The sequence below is a fragment of the Chionomys nivalis genome, chromosome 1 (genome assembly GCF_950005125.1).
Source record: "Chionomys nivalis chromosome 1, mChiNiv1.1, whole genome shotgun sequence".
NCBI classification, from domain to species: domain Eukaryota; kingdom Metazoa; phylum Chordata; class Mammalia; order Rodentia; family Cricetidae; genus Chionomys; species Chionomys nivalis.
The window spans coordinates 178,596,612-178,620,318 of record NC_080086.1 but is presented as its reverse complement, the minus strand read 5'-3'; the positions used below and the strand labels follow the sequence as shown (position 1 = coordinate 178,620,318).

Below are 23,707 nucleotides of genomic sequence, written 5' to 3'. Positions count from 1 at the left end.
GCTTACTTCTTGGAGATATTTTGCCTCCTGTGCCTTAAACTTTGGACAATTCAAATTTAGAGGTCCTAATTCCTACATTTAAAAAAAAGCTTCCGGTGGAGGATACGCTGCTCCTTTGAGCTCTAATTCTCCTCAGGTCGGGAGCTCTGAAGAGGACAGTGTCCACATTCTTACAGAGGGAACTGACTCCGATTTCCTAAAGACATTGGAGGTGTTACAACCCGATGGGCACAAGGAATCATGTGCTCGGCGCTCAGGTCTGGGCATTTCCTGGTAAATACCTGCACGGTTTTGAGAGAAGAGCGTATCGATCGCCCTGTTGTCCAGAGTTCTTAAGCCCCACAGACTGCAAGGTTGTGAAACCATCAGTGTTGATCCAGGGCGAGGAAACATTAAAATGAGTAGCAGAGGGACAACAGGAGAACCTGTTGTGGCCTTGATGCCTATAAGTACAACAGGGTATGTACTTTGCTCATTAACCTCTCTACTATATTTTTATTCTGGAAAAAAACTCTATCCAAATCGTAGGAACTGATCACCAAGCAAGGAATTCAAGCCGCAGCTGCCACTGTCCTGTAGCCGGACTGGAAGCTCTCACTCGCCCCCTCCTGGTGAGTCGTGGGAAAACAACCTCGACTCAGTCATTTGTGAGTGCTGCTTCCAGAGACTAAGTTTGCCAGGGCAAACTCGCACCCTTAATTCAGTGAGATAAGTGAACAGTCTTGCCCCTTGCTCTGACAGCGGGCAAATCCTCACAGCAGGCTCAGCTTCAAGGTGCTGATGAGGCTGACGCGATTGCGCCGGCTCTTAGGGTCCCAATGATCGATTCGAACTTTCCTCTTCTGAACACGAACATTATTCCTGTCTACTTTCTGTATGCCCGGGGAAATTCTGAATTCAAAGCCTTCTCTGAGTCTATGTCTGAAGAAAACCTGACCCATGAGATCCACTATCTAATTTTTATTTAAAAGCAGGAAATTAATAATGTAGGGAGGGGGAAGCAAACATACTTACTTCATGGCTCAGTGGGTAAGGAATGCGAGCATGATGACCTGTCTTCCATCTATCCAACTCAGATGAAGGAAGGAGAAAACCAATCCTAAAAATTATCCTGTAACCTCTGTGTGTGCACTGTGATGCGCATGCGCAAACACATGCACACAATACAACAGATAAAATAAAATGTGTAGTGACTGGAGACAGCTTTTTATTGAAAACTGCCCAAAATGTAGACCATAATTACTGCTTTTTCATTCCAGTTTTAAAATCACAGCTTGCCTGGCTTCTATTATTTTTAAAACCATACACCAAAGTGAGGTGGCTATATAAAGGTGAATTTGCATTTGAATATGCAATGTTTAAATTTTATTATTATGTCATCAAATACATATAGAATTTTTGCAAAGCTGCAAATCGAACCCACAACTTTGTGCACAGATTTTTCTTAAGAATTAATTCATAAGCCATATCCATCCCCAAATTTACCAAAATCATTTAGCTGTTTATACAATTTCACATATGCAAGAATTTGTTTATAACTTTATAATTTCATAAGGGAAAGAACTTGTTGATTCCAGTATCCTGCTGACCTTTTTATTGATGGTGACCTTGACTTGAAGCCCAAGAGGCAATACACCTTCACTTTCACTGGGTGACAGTGGACACACCTTCACCGTGTGACAGTGGACATACCTTCACCGTGTGACAGTGGACATACCTTCACCGTATGCTTCAGTGTCAGGAGAATATCCAGCCTCTCATCCTGAGAAAGGTCTTTCAGTATGATACACTTGTAGATGCTTTGCAACTCTCTGGCTCTTATAGTGAACTGTGTGTCCATTTCAATGGTTTGGCCATCAGGTCTTCTCCAGGTCTTTGGAGCTGAACACTTGAAAAGAATATTATTGTTGCAATTATAGTTAATTGAAGACTGAAAATAAGAATTTTGTCCCATCCACTAGAAATCTGTCTTAAGTCATAACTAAAAGCATTACTAAAATCTAAGAAAGATAATTGAAGAATTTGTAGACCATGAAAAAGTAAATTATTTATCTTTTATAAACTGTAGCTTGAACTTAGCGTTTCTTATATGCTAAGTAAGGGCTCTAGGACTGAGTCCTAAACTTCCAGAGCTCTGGATTAAAACATTTTACTATGGGCTGGAGGGAGTGTGTGCTATCTTATAGAGGACCCATGCTCTGTTCCCTGCACCCATGCCGGGGGGAGAAAAAAAAGACAGATCAAGACGGTGCTGGACACCATTGAGCATATTGTGTAAGCAAGTCTGATGACTCCCTGGGGATGATGAATCTGAGTCTGGTGAATCCTGGAAAGATGGCCTCCTGGTTAGGCACGCTTAGGGCTATTACAGAGGTACCAGGTTCAGGTAAAGGCTTAGCACCCACTCACAATCACCAGTAATTCCAATTCCAGAGGATCCAAATCTTCTGACCTCCACAGGCTCCTGCTCACACATGGTGCACGTTAACACATTGAAATATTAAATCTTTTAAAAACATTTAAAGTACCTCCTCAGCACAGAGGCCACCTGTCAGTCTTAGAAAGACATTTGGGGAGGGTAGACATTTGTTCAGTCAGCAGAAGGGAAAACACGTCTCCAAGATTGAGAGTTTGGAGCTGATTTACATTACTTGGCATGATGAATGGCTATATCTATATTAGGAACTGTTCATTGACTCCACCTGGAGAACAGCATACAGTTAGCATGTGTGTTTTTTTATTATCTGCAAGCTCTATATTGACTATGTAGTCATGTGTCTTGATCAAGCACCTTACCAATTGAAGACAAAGTACACTGAGCAGTTGTGGTGGTGATTTTCACTATTTGAAGATCTCCAGATGTCTTAGAAAGGGGCTGTGTGAGTTATATCTTATTATCGCACATAGAATAAGTCTGTAACAAGTTCAAAGTGCATCACAGAGCAAGATTTCCATGGTGAAACAACTCTACAGTGGACCCTCTATATCTGTGTTTGTACACCCTCAAATTCAACTAACCACAGATCAAGAAATACTTGAAAAGAACTGTACCCAGCTGAGCACAATGCCATCTGTCTACAGTTCCAGCACTTGGGAGGTGGAGGCAGGAAGAACAAGAGTTCAAGACCAGCTTCTAAACAGAGAGTTGGAGACCAACCTCGGCTACATGAAAACTTACTAAAAACCTCAAAAATTGATCTATGCAGAACATATACAGACCTTTTTGTTTCTTGTCATTGCTCCCTACACAAGTCAGTACAACAAAACATTATTTACATGGTAGTTATGTTATATTGGAAGCTGGAAGTCATCTGGAACTGGGGGTGGAGCTCAGTGGTAGAGTGCTCAGCTGACAAGCATATAGCCCTAATTTCAGTCTCCAGTACTTAAAAAAAAAAATCTGGAGATGATTTATACTACTCAGGGATGGACATTTATTATAAGCAAATGCAGTGCCCTTTCATACAAGACTGGAGCAACTGTGGATTTTGGTGCCCACAGACTCTGGGAACCAATCTTTTGCACACACGAGGGTCAACTGTCTTAGCAGTACTATGACCACTACTACCCAAGTGTTGCAAAAAACTCTCACTTCCTACTGACAGATATGACATAGAGCAGCCCACCCTAGGGTGCGTCCTGAAGTGAGGGATGGGAGATCAAGTTCCCTAACAGTCAACTAAGGATTCCAAGACTACGAAATCAGAGACACAGCACGGGGTCTGAGCCGTCCACTGAATGCAGAACCGGGGTGACTTCTAAGGATGCCCCAAAGGAGACTGATCTGTCTCCTCCTACTAAGGGTTTAAAAGCAGAGGATTCAGCTAGATATCCCTTGGGAAGCACTTGCTATTCGTAAAAGGCTGTTCTGTTTCTTTGTCTGATTATAGTCCATCAGAAGCAAGCCTGAGTTGATCACAATTGCTGGCTTTTCGGATATTGAATGTTTTTGTAAGCTGACTAGTCATTGCTTTGAGGACCTTGCATCCTAATGAATGACGTAATTGTAATCATTTACATCTTAGTGTGGTTTAATCGTCAATTTAAGTAGAGTTCTCTAAGTGTTGGAGCAAATCAGTGAAAATTCATAGTGATACTAGGTTGCATTTAGAATTGCAGTTTACAATGAAGTTTTAATTCAATTTTAGTTCAATTAGTTCAACAGTATCAATTTACTTCCATTTTCTGCATGTTAGATTGGGAAATACAAAGTTACCCCTTACAATTATATTTGATATGTCTTCAAAATAACAGTATCCTTATAGCTATAGACAAAATAAAAGTTGCTCAGAGCTAGTAACCTCCAGTAGAAACTTCAGATTCTCCCTTCAAGTTGTGATCTGGGGAATGGCAAGCTGTGGCACTATAACTGGTTTATAACGTCACATCAGAAATGGAATACTAGGTAACATTAGTTAGACATCTGATAGACTCAAGATGAGATGGCTGAAGAGCTACAAAAGTAAAATTGGGTAATAGCAAGATACTTTAATTGTTGTCACGTAAAAATAACGCAATTTTACAACTGAGAGAGCCTTACGCTGAGTACTGTGCTCAATTACAATGTTTCTTTCAAGCTCATTTTTAAAGTTTTAAGGAATAATTACGCTAAATTTCATCTGTAATATCCTCAAGTCTAACTAATATCTTAATCTTCATATGCTAATTTCCTCAGCATGACTCTACAAAATATAATTTCTTTTCTACTATTAGGAAGGACAATATCTTTTACTCGGCAGGCTGGCAACTTATTTCATCTGTAATAATCCTTCTAACAACATGTTTCTGAAGTGTCTACTTTATATAAGTTATTGTATGTTGGCAGTTGCTACACCATTTTATTCTACTTGCAAATGAGTGTTGATCACAATTACTGGCTTTTATGGCTCTAATGAATGCAAGATACTACAACAAGGTCTTGGGCTTTTGCAAATATAAATCCAAATCCTCATCTTTTAACTCTGAAGTCAAGCCTTACATTTCCGAAGAAATGTTCTCAAGTACTACAGCTGGAAGCCATAGCATCATTTACACTTGAAATCCTTTTACATTTACACATACACACACACAGAGGATCTCTATTTCAGTAACTCATGGCAAAAGGAAATTGGATCTCAATTGTTCAATAAGTATTTTATGATTTTAAAACTTTCCTAAGGTTTAAAAAAAAATTTCTCAGGTAATTCTGTATATTTCACAGGGTCCAAGGTGGTCATTTATCCATTTAACAAATGCTTATTGTGTCTGCACTAGTTAATGCACTGGGCACTGAGTAAATAAAATGTTTTTCTGATACCAACAGCTCTCAGATCTCATGGGATATAAAGGTAAGAAAATAACTAATTAGAGAAAGAACATGATTGAGAGCGGCAGATAAACAGACAAGGATGGGCTGTCTGTAAAGCACTTAACTCCTAAGAAAGTCACCCTACAAGGAAAGCAAAAGAATAAACAAGACTTTGCCAGATTAAAGAGAACCAAATGATATAATCAGATAATCCTATGTATGAAGTTCCAGTACCCAAGAGCTGGCACAAAACAAGATAGATAGATATATATAAATCTGTTCAGCAAAGCTGTTTTTATCTTTGGCTGTCCTTCTGCCAACACTGATAACTTTGTCTTCAAGTACAGGCTTCTTTGATTTCAGGCTTTAAGATTATTTTTTAATTCTGATGAGGGAAAATGTCAACTTCGCTTATTTCTCTTTCCTAGTTCCTTTTTTCTTTGAATGCTTTGGCTATAATAAGAGATGTACAACAATCATGTCCTTAAATTGCTTCAGAAATAGAAGCATAATAAATTCCACTTAGCTGCCAACAAACGAGACAGCAGAGGCTGGGGAACCGAGCAACAGAAGAACAGCAGGGCGGGAAGGGGAGGCGGGAGGACCACAAAGGCCTCCAGAGCAGCAGGCCTTCCCGTGAGGAGAGGAAACGGCTGCACTGGGAGAATAGCCCTTTTCTTCCTCCAGAATTAATTCTCGGGTCCCCAAGGGTACAAATTAAGCATAAAGTTAAGCCCCCCAAAAGTCACTGGGTGGTGATCAACTTTTCTTTCATACAGCAAAGAGGTCCTAGTCACCCACAGTGACCCCCTGTTAAATGCACAGCTCAAAGAGAGGTAGATGAATTTTTCTACCCTATCAGCCATAGGCCACCTGAGCATTTACATGGCATGGTTCACAAAAATTGCAGATTTTTAGGTTTGTGACTGTGAGAAATGATGTATAAATCAAGGAAATAAATGCTCTCGACTCTAGGAATAATCTCTTACAGAAATGCAGATGATCTTTTCAGATAGTTTGATAAAACCACACCCAAAACATTAAAACTGGAAACCAATTGGTGCCCCTTCCTTTAGATGTCACAACATGAATTCCCTGACTCAGTCAATCTGTCAGGTCTTAGTGTCCGACAGCCTGCAGAAGTTAATGTTCGATGTGGTAAATCACCAGTTAATTAATGCTTTTAAAATCTTCATAGTGGGGGCTGGAGAGATCAGATGGCTCTAAGAGCACTAGCCATTCTTCCAGTTCCCAGCAACCACATGGAGGTTCACCACAGGAACTGCAAGGTCCAGAGTTCAGACACTGCCACATAGACACATGGGCAGGCAACCACCGATGTACATCAAATTAAATTAAATTTTTAAAATTCTTTCGAGTGAAATTTTTATTAAGAATGAGAACTATAAGGACCTTTAGTTCAATTTCTTGATTAGATCAATGAAATCATATCAGTCATTATTCAGAGAAATACTATATTCAGAATAAGACAAACAATAAAATATTATTTTAATAAATCCCACAGTCATTGGACTAAATGAATTTAAACTTAAACCAAATATAAGTGTATATCCTCTAAAGTTATTTGTAAATCATAAGAAAGTAAAATTTTGCTTTAAATATCTACTTTATACTGTTTTGATGATAAACATTGCACTGTAACTCTGTCTGCTTGTTACTTTTAATGTCTAAAATAACTGTGACCTTGACTGGCTTCTGGGGTAACTATAAATTGTTCTATCAGCAATCAAAGTTTTGATATTAAGTTGATATTAAGTTGCTTCAGCAATTATGAAATGAATACTGACTCCTCCTGAGTGTTAGAGATAATAACAGGCATGAGGTTGTAGGGGATGGACAGACATGGAGAAGAATAATTATTTCCTATGAAAGTCTGCCTCATTTACCTTCCTGTCTAGACACTTGTCACTTGGTACAGCTTCATATACAAAAACATACCTTAGATGATATTGGATTACAGCAGTCATCAGCTTGACTGGTTCTAAGCACAAAGCCAGTTGTTACTCTGCTTTTCTCTGCCCTTAGAACTTTTCACACACACACACAGACACACACACATGCTTTGATTTAATGTTTTATTTACTTAATAATAAGGTCAAATAATCAATACCCTTACTGCCTTCCAGCTGTCTCCTGAGTCTAATTTCCAGGGCAACATTCAAAATCCAACTCCACCTCCTCAGCGTCCCCACCAGGCCCCTGTCACAGGGCAGATTTTGTTATGTTCAGAGTCCTTCAAGACTTTGGATTCCACCCTTTACAAAATACTTAGTAATCAAAACCAGATCTGCTCCATAGAAATGTTTAGAACAATATTTCTCCATTTTACCTTTATTTAGATGAGATTCATATAAAAATCTTCTTAGGAGGTTGTGTATAGTTCATGAGAAAGGATTACAATAAATAACTCTAGAATCAATTTCAGATTTGTGTTTTGACTCATATATATATATATATATATATATATATATATGATCCACGTATATAATTTCAAAACCTGCTTAGAGTCAATCCCAGATATGGGGCTCAAAGATATGGTAGCAAGGTGTTAAATACATAAGCAAGAAGATGCATTGTACAAGAGTTTGCGGCAGAATTTAGCAGAATTACCTTACAAGACATAGAAAGACGTCAGAATAGCATAGAGGGAAAGCCCTGAAGAAGACAAGTTTCAAATAAGGATGCAGGAGTGCTACCTGCATTTCTTGCCATTGGTACCCAAAAGCCTCCATTTCTCGCAAACACTCAGGCTACACCAGGTCCTTGCCAACACCTCTAATAAGATTAAAGGGCATGTGAAACCACAGTTCCTAGTCAAAAAGCAGGTTCGAGAGAAAGCAAATTGTTCAACCAATGAATTTAGTTTGAAATATGGTTGTGACAAATAATGTCCTGGTCATTGTTCTATTTGCTGTGAAGAGACACCATGACCAGGCAATCTTACAAAAGCAAGCATTTGACTGTGGGCTTGCTTACAGTTTCAGTGGTCTAGTCTAGCATTATCATAGCAGGCAGCATAGCAGCAGGCATGGAAGGCAGGATGTTGGAAAAGTAGCTGAGCACTGCCTTCTGATCATCAGGCAGAGAAGCACAGAGACTGGGCCGAGCATGAGCGTTTTGAAAGTTCAATCCCCACTCCCCTCCCCTGTGACACACGTTCTCCAACAAGGCCGCCTTTCATATTCCTTCTAATCTCAAAGAGTTCTAGTCCCTGGTGACTAAGCATTCAAATGCATGAGTTTATACAGCCCATTCTTATCCAAACCACCGCAAATATGGATATTACAGTTTTGCACAACTGTCTTTCCTAGAATTAAGATATTTGAGAATTTTAACAGTGGTGCTGTCTATATGACTTGTTCCTTATTTGGAATATGAAATTCAGGCCATTATTTTCTGCTCATATTTTCCTGTCTTCCTCCATAAGCATGTATTCATAATCTATGTACGTGATGTGTAAAGGTGTGAGGACATAGATCTGAGATGCTTACCATAAGAGCATCATAAGAAGCCAGTTGAGTGTGATCGCACATACATTTAATCCTAGCACTCCACAGGCAGAGGCACTTGGATCTCTGTAACTTCGAGGTCAGCCTGGTCTACATAATGAGATGCAAGCCAACCAAGGTTATGTAGTAAGACCCTGCTGCAGAAGAAAACTCTTGAAAGTCTATCAAGGGTTAAAATATTAAATACAACAAAAATAACTCTGTATATAAAGTCAGAGATGAGAGAAAGTCTCATGAAAGCAATGAACGCAATCTAAAGGAAGAGGAGTATTAGCCTTTCTTTCTCTAAAGAAAGGAAGCATTCAGTCTTGTTTGAAAGGGAAAGTAACTGACAACTAAGAAAACTGGGAGAGAAAACCACACAGAGGCAAGTCAGATGCACAGCATCAAGAGCACACTGTCTTTCTGAAGACATGCAAGCCACTGAGCCTGGCTGGAGCCGTTTAGATGTAGTGCACAAAAAAAGATGCTGGGAGGACCACAATGGGATCGGGGTGTGCAGACAGAGGAGATTAAATCATTGCTCCCACAAAGAAGGACAAAAGGACAGGATCTAGGTGTGCCCGGGAAGTTCTTACCAGTCATCAGCTGGATGATAGAGCAGGGCGTTGAGAATTTAGATGGGAGATGATGGCCCCATGTGGAAACAAAATAGTCCAGATGAGAGGGAAATTCACATTCACTTAAATGAGATGAGAAAGGCAACCCCATCTCATATTGATTTTCCTGGAAAGATATGGAGGGAGAAGACAGGAGCTGCTATCACCTCCCAGCCTCCTAGTATCCGGTGGATTACAAAGCCTTCCGATCAGACTCTGACAACTGTCAGTCATGTCTTTACCTACATGGCAACACCAAGATGTGGAACAGAGCCATTTCCCTACACATAAATAATTAAGGGAAAATAAAGCAATGGCAAAAAGCGGGTTCGTAGGCAGGTAGAGAAGTCAATAAAGACATTCATGTTTCTTTCTAGAGCAGTGGTTCTTAACCTTCCCAATGTTGTAACCCTTTATACAATTCCTCATGTTGTGGTGACCCCAACCCTAAAATTATTTTTATTGCTCTTTTATAGTTATAATTTTGCTACTGTTATGATAGTAGTGTGTTTTAATTTTAAAATTTTTAATTTTTAATAGTAATCTGTATTTCCCAATGGTCTTAGGCAACCCTGTGAAAGGGTTCTCCAGCTCCCGAAGGTGTCATGACTCACGGGTTGAGAACTGCTGATCTAGAACAAGTGAGTGGTTGAGGCACTTACAGAGAAAGGTTAGAGGAACTCTACAGGCAGAACTCAGACGAAGATGAGAGAGGCAAAGGACAGTGGAGTGGTGGGAAGCAGGGTTATCATATCACCCTGAGCAATATTGTTGGGATCTCCAAAAGCAGAAGACAGTGAGGATTGGACAATTGGACACATTGTTTAGAAGTTCCTAAGGGTCTGGTCTGGAACCAGAACTAAAATTAAAGCCAACGATAATCTGAAGTCAAGTAGAAGGGTGCACTAATGAGCAGACAGGAGGGCATTTAAAGTAATAAAAAAATTGGGATTTTTTTTTAGGAAAAAAAAATGTTCTCAAATAACAAGAAGCACAGAATTAGAATCACGACAAACAAGTAACTTAGAAAGCTATATCCCTTTCTTCTTCTGTATGGATGGATTGGCTTTTAATTGTCTGGAAAGATCAAGTTTATAAAAAGAAATTTGTTACTATGGAAATGGGCTTTCAACATCAAGCAGGCAGTTTGACCACAAAAAGGTAATTAGTTTAATTTTCCTCTTAATTGCGTGATTTCTTGCTTTTCAATAAGTGTGTATCCTGTTGATGAGAAATGTTCAGTCAACAAGGGCTGTGGTGAGCCATGCATGAACACAGGTCTCCAAGTAACTTCCCAAGCTGGTCACCACTGGGTACCCAGATCCAGACGTTCTGGGATTTGACTACCTGGCATACTATCAGAGGGTGAAACTCTCCCAATTCAAAGAACTACCCCCTTTTCTCTTATGAGCAGATCTCCTTAGTCAGGCACATAAGAATCTCATATTCTACATCAGTCTCTTTGAGGGTACAGTTCGAGTACCAACGCTGTTAAAAGAGTAAATATATAGGATTTAACGAGGGAAATGGGAAACGGGGAGCAGGTGGAAATTTTAATTAAAAAAGAAAAAAAAGAAATATCAAAAGATTAAAACTTTGTGGCAGTTCTGACAGTATCAGTCTCTCCTTTAGATCACAATTCTGTCCTGGTCAACTTGGGACACCATCACGCTTAAATGTGTCCACTTACCTTATCCAGAAAACTCTGTATGGCTGCCTCCTGGCTCTCCATGTGGGCGATACATCTGTGTCTCCCGATGGAAGCAATGATCTGTGTTTCCTTCTCCAGGAGTTCGCACAGGGCAGCTTTCCTCTCCGCTTGGGTTAAATATTGGTCAATTTGTGCAGCTTCCTCTTGCCGCCAAACTAGAGGAATGGCATGATGAAATAGGAAATAACATAAGGAAAGGTTCTTGAGTTGTCAAAATCAACACAACTTTTTTAGAAATATATTTTCTTATTTTTAATTATATTAATGTAACTAATTATATTATTTTTTAATTTTTAATAATGGCTGGGGGGTGCGCATGAGTAGGATGATCTTGGAAGTCAGAGGTGTCGAACCGCTCTGGAGCTGGAGCTACAGGTGATTGTGAGCCACTTGGTGTGATTGCTGGAAATCACACTCAGGGCCCAGCAGTTCTGGGTCCTCCACAACCGATCCTCTTTCATTTATTTTTTTAGTTTCTACAGGTCTGGAGACTTTCTTTGCTTTCTTCTGTCCTTGGCCCTTTTCTCTATTACTTCTTACTCCATCTTAGGTCTGCTTCCCCGAGGACCCAAACTATGGTTTAGACACAACAGTTTACATTACTTATCACATCTATTCTATCACTTGCTGTTTCTGACAAAACCCTAAGTCACATCATGTTAATTGTAGATTAACTTCATTATGTTATAATAATCCTTAACGTGTTTTAAAACCCTGGTCAGTATAAATAAAGATGATACTGCATAAATATATTCCAAGACCATATAATAAAACTCCAAAGAGAAATAATTTAGTGAACCCATTCTATCTAAATATAGACCTACATCATCACATATGAATTTCTATATGATGCGTCAAACTCAAATCAAAGTTTCTAGACTTAGATATTGTTTTTAATAAAGGTTCTATTCAAATTCTTATGCAAACTAAGTTTGGTGAAGAAAATTCTTTTTCACTTCACACTTCAAAACTGTCAAGCTTATCATGACAGGAGCATCAGATAGGACATGGCTTTAGAAATTAAATTGTTCAATCCTACATTCAATCACACATCCTCCTCTCAGTGGCTTGGACAGGAATAATTTGACTGCCACAGAACCAATTTCTTGAGCTACATGCCATCCCTCTGGGCAGCTGAAGGTAGCGCCTCGTGTCTCTCTTACATTTTCCCTTCTCAAGACATGAACACTTCCATTTTAAAATTGTACATTATGTGACATAATCTCCTCTCACATCCAGGTCGACCTTTGTCTGTCTCCTAACACACCGCTCAAAATATGCTGTCAAATTCTGTCAAAATAGAGGCTTAGGCACAACCTGCCACACACTCTCCTAACCGAAGTGACAAAATATGAAGGACGGAGAAGGAGAAAGATGGAAAGCAGCAACAGAAATAAGAAAAGCATGTGACATGCCAATAGCATGCAGAATTCTCAGGAAGTGTAATGAAGATTTGGGAAAATAAAAATGAATCCTCCCCAAAATATGCAAACACTGTTTCTAAACTCCTGCAGTACTTATCATCTCAGAAAGTGGGGGTCTCATAGGCAAAGGTGGTAAATCTCAATTTTCTTGACTGGGAATTAGAGAAGAATGGACGTTGAAGCCAGCTGATAGCTACCATGCCTTGACAAAGTCTGAAATGTCTAACATTTTAAACCACAGCTGAAAACCGTGGCAACTATGTTGATTTGTACAGAAAAGGAATTTTTGAAACAAAGTATAAAAAAAGAGGAATAAAGCAATGGGTAGTAGGTTATGTTTAAAATATGAGATGATTATATTTACATATTAATGTGCAATTATATTGCATATTGATAATTTATATACTAATCTGTTGCAGTTTAAAAAGAATAACTCTAAAGATTTCTTTTATTTATTTTTTTTTCTTTTTCTTTTCCTTTTTTTTTTTTGAAACAGGACTTCTCTGTGTAGCTCTGACTATCTTGAAACTCACTCTGTAGACCAGGCTGGCTTCAAACTCACAGAGATCCACTTGCCTCTGCCTCCCTGAGTACTGGAAATAAAGGCAAGTGCCACCACTGCTCAGCAACTTTGAAGATTTCTAATAGTTATCTTCATTTATGAGTGTGTGTGTGTGTGTGTCTTGTGTGTTTGCACGCATGTCCACAATAGCCAGAAGAGGACGACAGATCCCCTAGAGCTGGAGTTACAGAAGGGTCAACTGACAGAGATGAGAGCCAAACGCCAGTCCTCTGGGAAAGCAGCAATCACCCTTCATCACCGAGCCATCTTTCAAACACCCAAAATAGAGGAATTTTGTATGATCCCAATGTCATGATAGTCTCAAGAGGCATGTGAAACAAAGTAACACCAAAATGGATATAGAAAGTTGGCCGAGATGAGCAAAATGAAAGCAGAATCCATGTCATTCCTGTAAGAAACAGGATGGGAGAACTCAATCCCAGAACTTGACATGAGAGATTATTTCACGACTTGACTACTGTGAATGTTTATGCCAGAAATCGTGTGACCATGCCCCATCATCCACACACAAACATAGCTGTAGTGAGTGTATGTTACACTGCAGAAAGCAGGACAGAGTATAAATGGTTCATAAGCGTTCCACACAAAGAAGCCTACTGAACCTCCCACAAGCCAATGCAACAAGGGCCGTCATCTGGTGTCTTAGTGAAAAGGGACCTGCCCAAGGACACACAGCTCGGGACTGGTGGTGTCATGACACAAGCTCAGGTAGTCCCGCTATGTGGAATACACTCTTCCTTTACAGCCAAAACACGAAAGCGTTTCTTTTGAACATGAGAGTTGCCAGTTGACTTACTACCAAAGCTTCACTTAATCCAGTGGTCATCTAAGTCTTCTCTCTGCATGGAAATAGCGTGTAAGTACAGTGTCAGGAGGATGTTTCTAAGGAAGCTCCCGAAACCTGTTCTGTTCACACAATCAAACCTATAAGACTCAGGACTATAAGAAGCCCTTTCTCTTGAATGGCGGTTATACCTGCCACAGTCCTACCACATCTTCACTCTTTCAGAACACTCACCAATGTGTAGGTGGTTACCTAAAAAGAGCTCTAAAGATGCTAGGGCGCATAAAGTGAGACAGCTTTCAAGGAATTAACACTTTTCCTAGCCTCTCTCTCATTAGATGGCGGCAAAAAACAGAGTTTCTGCTTCTCTTTCCATTTGTCAGCATGCCCTGTCCAGCGTTTTCAACCACTGGGTTTGAGGACTTTGTTTGAATTGATGCATCCTGACATGAGAGTCCATGTCTTGTTCTACAGACATGATTTGAGCAGATGTACTCCCTCCTCCCCTACTGTTGGTTACAGGTATGGTTACCTTCTTACAGGACTGCAGGAATATTTCAAAATGTACTTCACTTATATAAACTTTTATAGCTAGAAAGTGTTTGCTTTCTATTAAAACTTCAGATTTACTTTAATCATCACTAGGAATTATAAACATCTAGAGCCCGAGCGTGGTCTTGGCTTCTCTTTGTAGCCACTACCTTTTATAATACTGTGCTCTTCTATTTTATCGGGATATTTCTTTGTCCTCTCATAGCTCCAGTTGAAACCACCCAGATCAGGTCCAAGATCGCCAGTTCTGTTCTTTGTAAACACCTGCTCTGTCCTTTACAGCGATGCATTATTCAAATACCACCCAGCTTGACCTATCCAGCAAGAGCATTTTGAAATGCAAAACCTAAATTATCTTCATCAAAGACTGTGAAAATTGAGAGCTAAATTATATTTTGGAAATCCAGGAAATCTGTGATGGATGAATTTGTTATTTAAAAGTAGCTTTACCAATCAGAATAAGAAATATGACAAACCCCAAATACCAAAAGGCAGATGATGAATAAAGGGGAATTGTTTGCTTCTAGAAATAATAACTGAGACTATTTATCTCACAGGATTACAAAGTTGCTCCCAAGAAGCAAATAAAAGCTGACTGACATTAGCGAGCTTATTTTATTTGTCATCTTTACCTCAGAAACAACCAGAGCCTGAAGTAAGTTTTGACTGTGAGGTTATTATCCAAACTGGTCTGGACACTTCAAAGAGGATGGATTATTCTCCTAGATCAATACTTAAGACTTGCTGAAATCTAGAAACGTTCATGTAGACTGAAGTTTCACAATTTTTTAGCTTATTACTACGACATTTAAAGCATAACCTATAGAACTAACTAAAAACAAAACCCAGTGAGTCTTAATTTTTATAAAAACCTCTCCATTAGATAAAGATAAATAATGTTCCAGCCACCAAAGAGGAGTAGAAGTTGCAGGGCAGAGACATCTGAACTACTCCCAGGAGGTACAGTGTGTGGAAACCAGGAGGGAGGCTTCCCCTTTTGGTGACACGCGTTTCCTGGGGACAATGGCAAAAACAATCAGGAGCACTGAGAGGCCGTGTGGTTTCCTAGGGGAACACACAACACAGAGAACACACAATCCAAGATCAAGACCCTTTCTGGGTCATTTGCTCCAAGGGCCTCTCTTCTGGGGCCATTTCCTCCTAGATCTCTGCCAATACTTCACCTACACACCAGCCAAATATTTCTAGAGGACACCAGTCTTTACTGTGTTAACACATGCTCAAATACCTATTTATTTTTTATTGCCTCTTTTGGAAACACACACATCACCAAATACAACCACACTTGAGGTACAAAGAATTCAGATGTCAATATAAGAATTTTGAGGGAACACAATTTCAACCAATAAAGAAGCCAGTAGCTACAAATAATTTTGAGGCAAAATATATCAAAGAAATTGGCTAATTGGAAATAGTAAAGGTAATCTAGCCCTTAAACTTATATTCTTAGACAAACTAGAACTGTTATCTATATTCCGTATTCACTCTGAAACATATTATTTGAACTTGTTATCTCTACGCAAGAAATCTCAGCAGCCTCAGCAGTTTGTCTTTCATGGCCCACCACGCGCATCCATATTGTAAAATTCACATCATAAGCTGAAAGCCGAATGACCTGAAAAGAGTCAACATACACCTATCGAAACTGCCAAATGAGAAGCGAGAAGGAAAAAGGGATAAGCGTTGTAGATAAAGGTAATCAAACTTAATCACATAAGAGTAAACAGTAGCAAAGATCTACAAAGAAAAAATAATCTTTAAACAGCATACTTCTAAATAATCTGTCAGTCGAGAACAAATGATAAAGGTGTGATATTAAGTTAGGAGAGTCACCCCACCCCAGCCCCTGGCATAAATCCCAGCCCCCTGGCCTGGGAGTTACATTGGTCTGGATCCAAATCCCAGCATGCCAGATCCAAACCCCACCCCAGGGGAGGGTCATGACCCCTCCCACAGAGTATTTCAGTGGGCGTCCAGAGGAGGAACACATGTGTGGTCCAGGATTTTGCAAGTCCTCCTCTGTTTTGTTTTGTTTTGTTTTGTTTTGTTTTGTTTTGTTTTGTTTTGTTTTTGTCTCTCCTGCCGCGCACTTGGCCACCCGAAAGTGCTGTATTTATTAAAACATGAGCATTTTAATTCAGTTTGATTTGGCCTGATTGGATTTCTGTGCGCTGGCAGAGAGAATGTTTCTTAACAAAAGGTAAGTATTTCAAAAAGTATTTTGAAAAGAGAAAATCAAACTCAACATGTCATAAAGTTGGGAAGCAGCAAGGCAGCAGTAGTTGAATCCAGATCACAGAACAATGATCTTTGCTTTCGCCATAGGAAAATATATAAGTAGATATATCTATCAAAGACATCACATTTAAAATCTCCAGCTTTCCTACAAAAAAAATTCAAGGCCTTAGTGACCTTATTGATAAATTAGAAACATTTTAAGGACAAAATTTTAATTCTATACAAAGTTGAAAAGGGGGAAGAAAAAAGAATACAGCATTATCCATACACCAAAATTAAACAATAACTTAACAAGGAAAAAGAAATAGAATCTACAGACGAATGTTCCTTAGAAACCTATACAAAAGTCTTAACCAAATTTTGACAATATAAAAAAAGTAATACAGTGGTTCTATATTTGCATTACAATTCATAACAGCATCAAAATTACAACAGAAATAATGTTATGGTTTGGGGTCACCACAGCATGAGGAACTGTATTAAAGGGTCATAGCATTAAGAAGGTTGAAAACCACTGAGATAATACATTATAAATAAATGAAGTTTATCACAGGAATGCCAGGCAGGTTTAAGAAATCAATTGATATAAAAAATTGATTGAAAAAAAATCAATTGATATAAATCTCTGTGGCATAAACTACAAAGAAGGCTGCAAAATTCTTTGAATACTGAAAAAGCAGGAAACAAAATGCAGCATTTGTCCCTCCCCCTGCCCCGACTCTGAGGAAAGGCTTCTCAGACGTGTATGGAAAATGAGGAATTGTCTTCAGTCAAATAAAGGACACCACTAAACACCTAAGCTATGGTTAAACAATGCCCCCTGTGAAAAGCTGGGTGCACTCTCCCTAACATCACATTGGCCCATTCGATGTGGAAAAGATGAGGCCATCACTAAATTCAAACTCCTGGCAGATTCTTTTGTAAAAGTTTACAAACAGTATTAAATATTACTTTAAAAAGCAAATGATTTTTTGTTTGTTTGTTTTTTCAAGACAGGGTTTCTCTGTGTAGCCCTGGCTGTCCTGGAACTCACGCTGTAGACCAGGCTGGCCTTGAACTCACAGAGCTGCCTCCTGAGTGCTGGGATTAAAGGTGTGAGCCACCACAGCCCAGCAATGATTTAAAATAGTTAAGCCTACTTTGAAAAAAAAAACTGAACCAAACAAAATACTCAGTCCATCTTTTCAAGAATCATAAAACTGCAGTACTGGAGACTGTGGGATATTGGTACAAAGTCACAAATAAGTCAATAGAACAGGATAGAGCTCTAGATATTTCTAGATAGACCCACAAATAGACAGTTAAGGAGGAAAAGTAATTCAATGGAGAAAAAAAGGGTATTCAGTAAAAAAATAAAATAAAATAGCTAAAAGCAAATTATTGTAAAACAAACTGATTTCCACACATATAACAGGTAAACCAATTTTATACAATTAAAAAGTAAAATGTCCATTTCTCATTCTTATTCCTATCAGAAGCCCTAACTAGTTCAGCCAGGAAAACTTTTAAAGTCATACTTCCTAGAGGAAAAAAAACTACCTTTATTTCACAGTTAGCACAATTCCTAATTGTCCATATAAAGAATTAGAAAGAATCCAAAATTAATTAATACATGAGCTTATCAAAGTCTGAGGACATAAGATTAATGTATATAGGTCAATTGTGTTCCTATATACCAGAAACAAACTCCTGGAATTTTATTTAAAAATTATTTTTCCAGTGCTGGGAATTTAACCCAGGCAAACACTCTACCACTAAACTGCATCCTCACTCCTGGAATTTGTTTAAATAATATCAAAATCATTAGGTATAGAGGAAAAATTAATAAAACATGAAGGATGTATATGCTGAAAGATAAAACACTGATAAAATAAAGATTGGAACAAGTGGAAAGATATGCAGTGTCCATAGACTCAATACTGTGAAGATGTCAGTTACCCCAGTTTATCTGGAAATCAAACACAATTCCACCCAAACTCCCAACAAAGGGTTTTGCTGTTGCTGTTTTCAAGACAGGGTTTCACTGTTTCCCTTGCATGTCCTTGAACACACTCTGTTAACTGTGCTGGCCTTGAACTCACAGAGATCCTCCTGCCTCTGCCTCCTGAGTGCTGGGATTAAAGATGTGATTTTGTATATGTGTTTTGCCTGTTTGTCTATCTGCAGCACTTGTGTGCCTGGGGCCTTAGGAGGGCAGAAGAGGTCGCAGTACTTAGGCAGGTGTAAGCCTGTAATGGCATGTGAGTGCTGGGAACTGAACCCAGGTCCTCTGCAAAGACAGCCAATGCCCTTAACCTCTGAGCCATCTCTCCATTTTCAGTAAAGGTTTTTTGAATGGAATAACACTGATTGTAAAACCTGAGTGTAAAGACAGGAGACAGAATAGAGGAGCAATGGGAAGACTTGCATCACTCAGTTTGAAGACCAACTATAAAGGTACAGAATCAACACATTGCAGTGCTAGTCGGGGAGAAGAGTAGTCAGCCAAGAAACTGATCTATATGTGCACAGTCACGTGACTGATTATTGCTGTAATCTGAATGTGTGTGTGCCCCCAAATTCACATGGGACATTTTATCCTCAAGGCAACAATCTTAGAGAAATTGACCTATATTTGTACAGTCACATGACTAATTATTGTTGTTGTCTGAATATGTGTGTGCTGCAAAGTTCACATGTGACCTGTTATCCTCAAAACCTTATCTTAGCTTGGGCTTCTGAGAAATGACTGGGTCCTGGTAGTGAAACTCTCAGTAAGAAGATTAACCCCTTATGAAACAGGCCCAAGCGAGCACTGCCCCCTTGAATGGGCATCATGTATAAGCCACACAGCCTGCAGTACCTTGTTTTGGGAGCCTCTAAAGAATAAGGAACTGATGAAGATGTGAGGACAATTGAGTGGAGTTGGATCTTTAACAATGGAGACAGAATAACTGGATGCTCAAAACAAAAGCATTTAAAAATTAACTTCAACTTACATTTCATACCTCATATAATTTCTTTCAAGTTGAATTATATATCTAAATGCAAAATACAGAACTAGAAAATTTCAGAATATAGGAGAAAATCTACATGAGCCTACGTTTGAAGAACTTTTAGATATAACAGTAAGTATATAATCTATATAAAAATAAATTGATACATTGAATTGTATCAAAGTTACAAAGTTGAATTGTATCAAAGTCATTCACTCTAGCAAAGACACCAAGGGGGAGAAGGGATGCCCTTACTTGGCTCAGGAGAGTCCCTCTCCTTCCATCCTGACAGGTGGCTCATGCCTCCTCTCCAGGGTACTTGAGCTGAACCTCCCGTCCTCCAACTCTGCTGGCCCTGGCAGATGTCTAAACTGCAGGTGCAGCACACACTTTTGCTGCTTCACAACTCTCCTTCTGTTTTATCTCACTGATCTTACTGAGCGGCCCATGGGCCAACGCAAGTTCTCGATTTATTTCTTCTATAAAGCCTTTATGAGGGGGACAGAATGTCTTACACTGACTCTGATATCCTGATATCTAACCTCTCAGCCTCTCAGGAAAAAAATAACTTAGAGTGATAGTGCTGTCCATCCTCCAGTGAGAGCAAACTGACGACAGAAGTGCCTGAGAAGAGACAGGGTGGTGCAGTAATTAGCGTTTATACTTTCCGCAACAGGCACAGATTTGTTTTACTTCTGAATGGCGGCCCATCAGTGCACTAAAGTTGAAAATGCATACCCTGCATTCCTAAGTCTGACACCCTAAAGAAATGCACACTTCTGTTCTTCAACGAAGGAAACTATTTAGATTTTGAAAAACAGAATCTAGGTACAAATCCACAGTAAAATGGATGAGATAATTGTGATTCTTTCCTGTAATGGGATAGTCTACAGAAATGAGATTGAAAAGCTGAACTACATATGATAACATAGAGAGAATTCACAGTATGAAACTGAAGTTTAAAAGACAGACATAAGAAATTCATTATGAATAATTCTGCTTACATAAAAATTGAAAACAAGGAATGCAAGCCCAATTACTCCCTAGAATACAGGAACTCAAAACAACATTCTTCAGCTAAGGGCATTCCTGGAAATTCTGGTAAGTGGAAGCCCTACCATTCTGCTCTGAAAAGAATGACACAGCATCACATATACAATGAAAAACAATCCTGCCTGATGTGTCTTAGATAGTAATGTTTATCTTCTTAAATAAGAATCACTCTGTCTTATTACTAAGGAAAGAATGCCTTTTAAAAAAAAAACAGTTTTGGATTATGAATTGTAGTTCGAGTCATACAATTGTCACTCTGAGCCACAAGAGGGCAGCAATTACAAGGCACAGTTGGGAAGATGGACTGAAAAGCTAATAGAGGAGTGGCAAAACACACTGATCTTATAAACAGAGCATCCCCTCCAAAAATAAAGAATTTTAAAATCATTCTAATTTTTTAATTCATAATTTTAAATATAAAAAGTGAAATAAATGTCCCATGTCAGAAACTTCTATTTATTTTCCCTCCGCCGTAATAATTTACAAGTTGCCCAAAGCATCACACAATCAGATGAGCTATCATTTTAACTTATGTGACTGAAGCATCCGTGCCACAATACACTAAAACTCCATAGTTCTCACAGCCATATACCCTTTTGTTGTTATTTAAAACACTTGCGATTTTGTTTAACTATATCACATTTGCTGGGTATAGTAGAGCACATATTTGATCCCAGCAGGGAGACAGACGGATCTCAGAGGCCAGTCTACTCTATAGAGTGAGTTGCAGGGCACCCAGGGATAAATGTATTTCTTAACCTAGATTCCTAAGACAACCCCCACAACAACGGTGTCTCTCTTTTGTCCTCACCACGCCTATCCTTCCTGTAAAGCTCTTCCAGCACTCACGTTCTAGAGCATTGTAAAGCAGCTCAAAGTCTTCATTCGTCTTAGGGTTGTGCCTGCGGTAGTAGTCCATCCGCAGCCACTCTTCCTTCTCTCTGATCTTCTTGAGCTCTTGCTCTGCTTCCCACTCCAACCTCTTTTTCTTTTGTTGTCTTAAGCTGTCCACATAGCGCTTAGCATGCCATTGCCGGTAGCGTGTCTGTATCACTATCACCTGTGTTTAAATCAAAAGGAAATAAAGTGTCATTGACTGGTTAACCAGACATAGAAAAAGGCAACAACCATTGTTTCAATTCAAATTCTACAACAAAACAATACTGGCAGTCTGGTTTTAATTCTTCTGAGACATTATTAGGCACAACAATGTAAAATCTATTAATAATGTGCCATTATTTATATATGTACCACTTTGGGGTATGTGCCCAAAGGATTCTCAACCGTGCCACAAGGACATGTGCTCAACTATGTTCATAGCAGCACAATTTGTCATAGCCAGAACCTGAAAACAAGCTAAATGCTCTTCAACCAAACAATGGATAAAGAAGATGAGACATTTACACAATGGAGTACTACAGAGCAGAAATAAAAAACAATGACATCTTGAAATTTGTGGGCAAATGGATGAATCTAGTAAACATCATATTGAGTGAGGTAAGCCAGACTGAGAAAGATAAATGTAATATGTGGCTTTTAGACATAAAGCAAAGAAAACCCAGCCTACAATTCACAATCCCTGAGAACATCGAAAACAAAGAGGATCCGAAAAGAGACATACATGGATCTAATCTACATGGGGAATAGAAAAACACAAAATCTCCTGAGTAAATTTGGAGAGTGGAAATCCTGTGAGAAGTTAGAAGGGGGAGTGGAGAAAGGGAGGAGAGTGGAGAAAAATATATAGCACAATAAAAACCCCTTGCCACATAATAATCAAAACACTAAACATACAAAACAAAGAAAGAATATTAAAAGCTGCAAAGGAAAAAGACCAAGTAACATATAAAGGAAGACCTATCAGAATTGTACCTGGCTTCTCAATGGAGACTCTAAAAACCAGAAGAGACTGAACAGATCTTCTGCAAACTTTAAGATACCCTGAATGCTAGCAAAAGTTTCAATCACCATAGAGGTAGGAAACAAGATATTTTATGCTAAAGTCAAATTTAATTAATATCTATCCATAAACTAAGGTCTATAGAAGGTACCAGAAGGAAACCCCAACTCAAAGAAGTTAACTGCATTCATAAGACATATGCAATAGATATTTTCACACAAGAATGAAACACACAGAGAGAGGCACAACAACAACAATAACAGGAATTAACAATCACAAGTTATCAAAATCTCTCAGTATCAGAGAGTGAGTCTGGGACCTCTGAGGGAATAAGCCTGATCCGATCCTGGTCCTCTGTGGTTCTGGGCACACGTGAGCCTGGAAACTCCAAGGCAGTAGACAGAAGCAAGAGACCTTTGCAGGACCAACTCCAAGTCAGGGACTTCTGCAGGAGTGGAACCAGACCAGGATTTACAGAAACAGATCAAAGGAGTAACCTAAAGTAGGCCTGAGACAACAAATTCCACCTTGAGCCAGAGCAGGACTGAGGCAACAAATTCCACAGAAGTAGGACTAAACCAGCTACGTAGGCTGGAGTGGTCCTAAGGAAGCAAGCTCCATGGGAGTGGAAGCTGGGAGCCAATCCAGTCCTGGGACACTGGCAGACAAGGATTGAGCCAGAGACCTGGTACAGAAATAGCAAACTTCACCAGAACAGGTACAGGGGAGTAACCACAGAGAGAGTGAGCCAGAGCCAGAGACTTCTGAGGGTCTGGACATGAATCTGGGACCTTCAAGGGAGTAGACCTAAGCAAGAACCCCTGTGGGTTTGAGCATGAGTCTAGGACCTCCCATGAACTAGGCCTGAGCCAGGATCTCTGTGGGTCCAGGCATTGGATTGGGACATCAAAGGGAATAGGCAGGAACCTGGAACCTCTGCAGGTCCAAGCATGAGTCTGGAACCTCTGAGGGAGTAAGCCTAAGCCAGGTCCTTTGCGGTTCTAGAAGCACCTGAGTCTGGGAACTCCGAGGCAGTAGACCAGAGCCAGA

General features: G+C 39.4%; 1 protein-coding gene across 1 annotated transcript in view; it reads right to left on the bottom strand.

Annotated features, from left to right (window-relative positions):
- Iqub (IQ motif and ubiquitin domain containing) overlaps nucleotides 1-23,707 on the bottom strand; it is a 62,457-nt gene that overhangs the window by 13,959 nt on the left and 24,791 nt on the right. The window contains exons 7-9 of the mRNA XM_057778456.1: nucleotides 21,607-21,817; nucleotides 11,107-11,282; nucleotides 1,718-1,888 (exon numbers count right to left, since the gene is read on the bottom strand). Coding sequence (XP_057634439.1) covers nucleotides 1,718-1,888; nucleotides 11,107-11,282; nucleotides 21,607-21,817 — 558 coding nt within the window. The remainder of the gene's footprint in view (nucleotides 1-1,717; nucleotides 1,889-11,106; nucleotides 11,283-21,606; nucleotides 21,818-23,707) is intronic.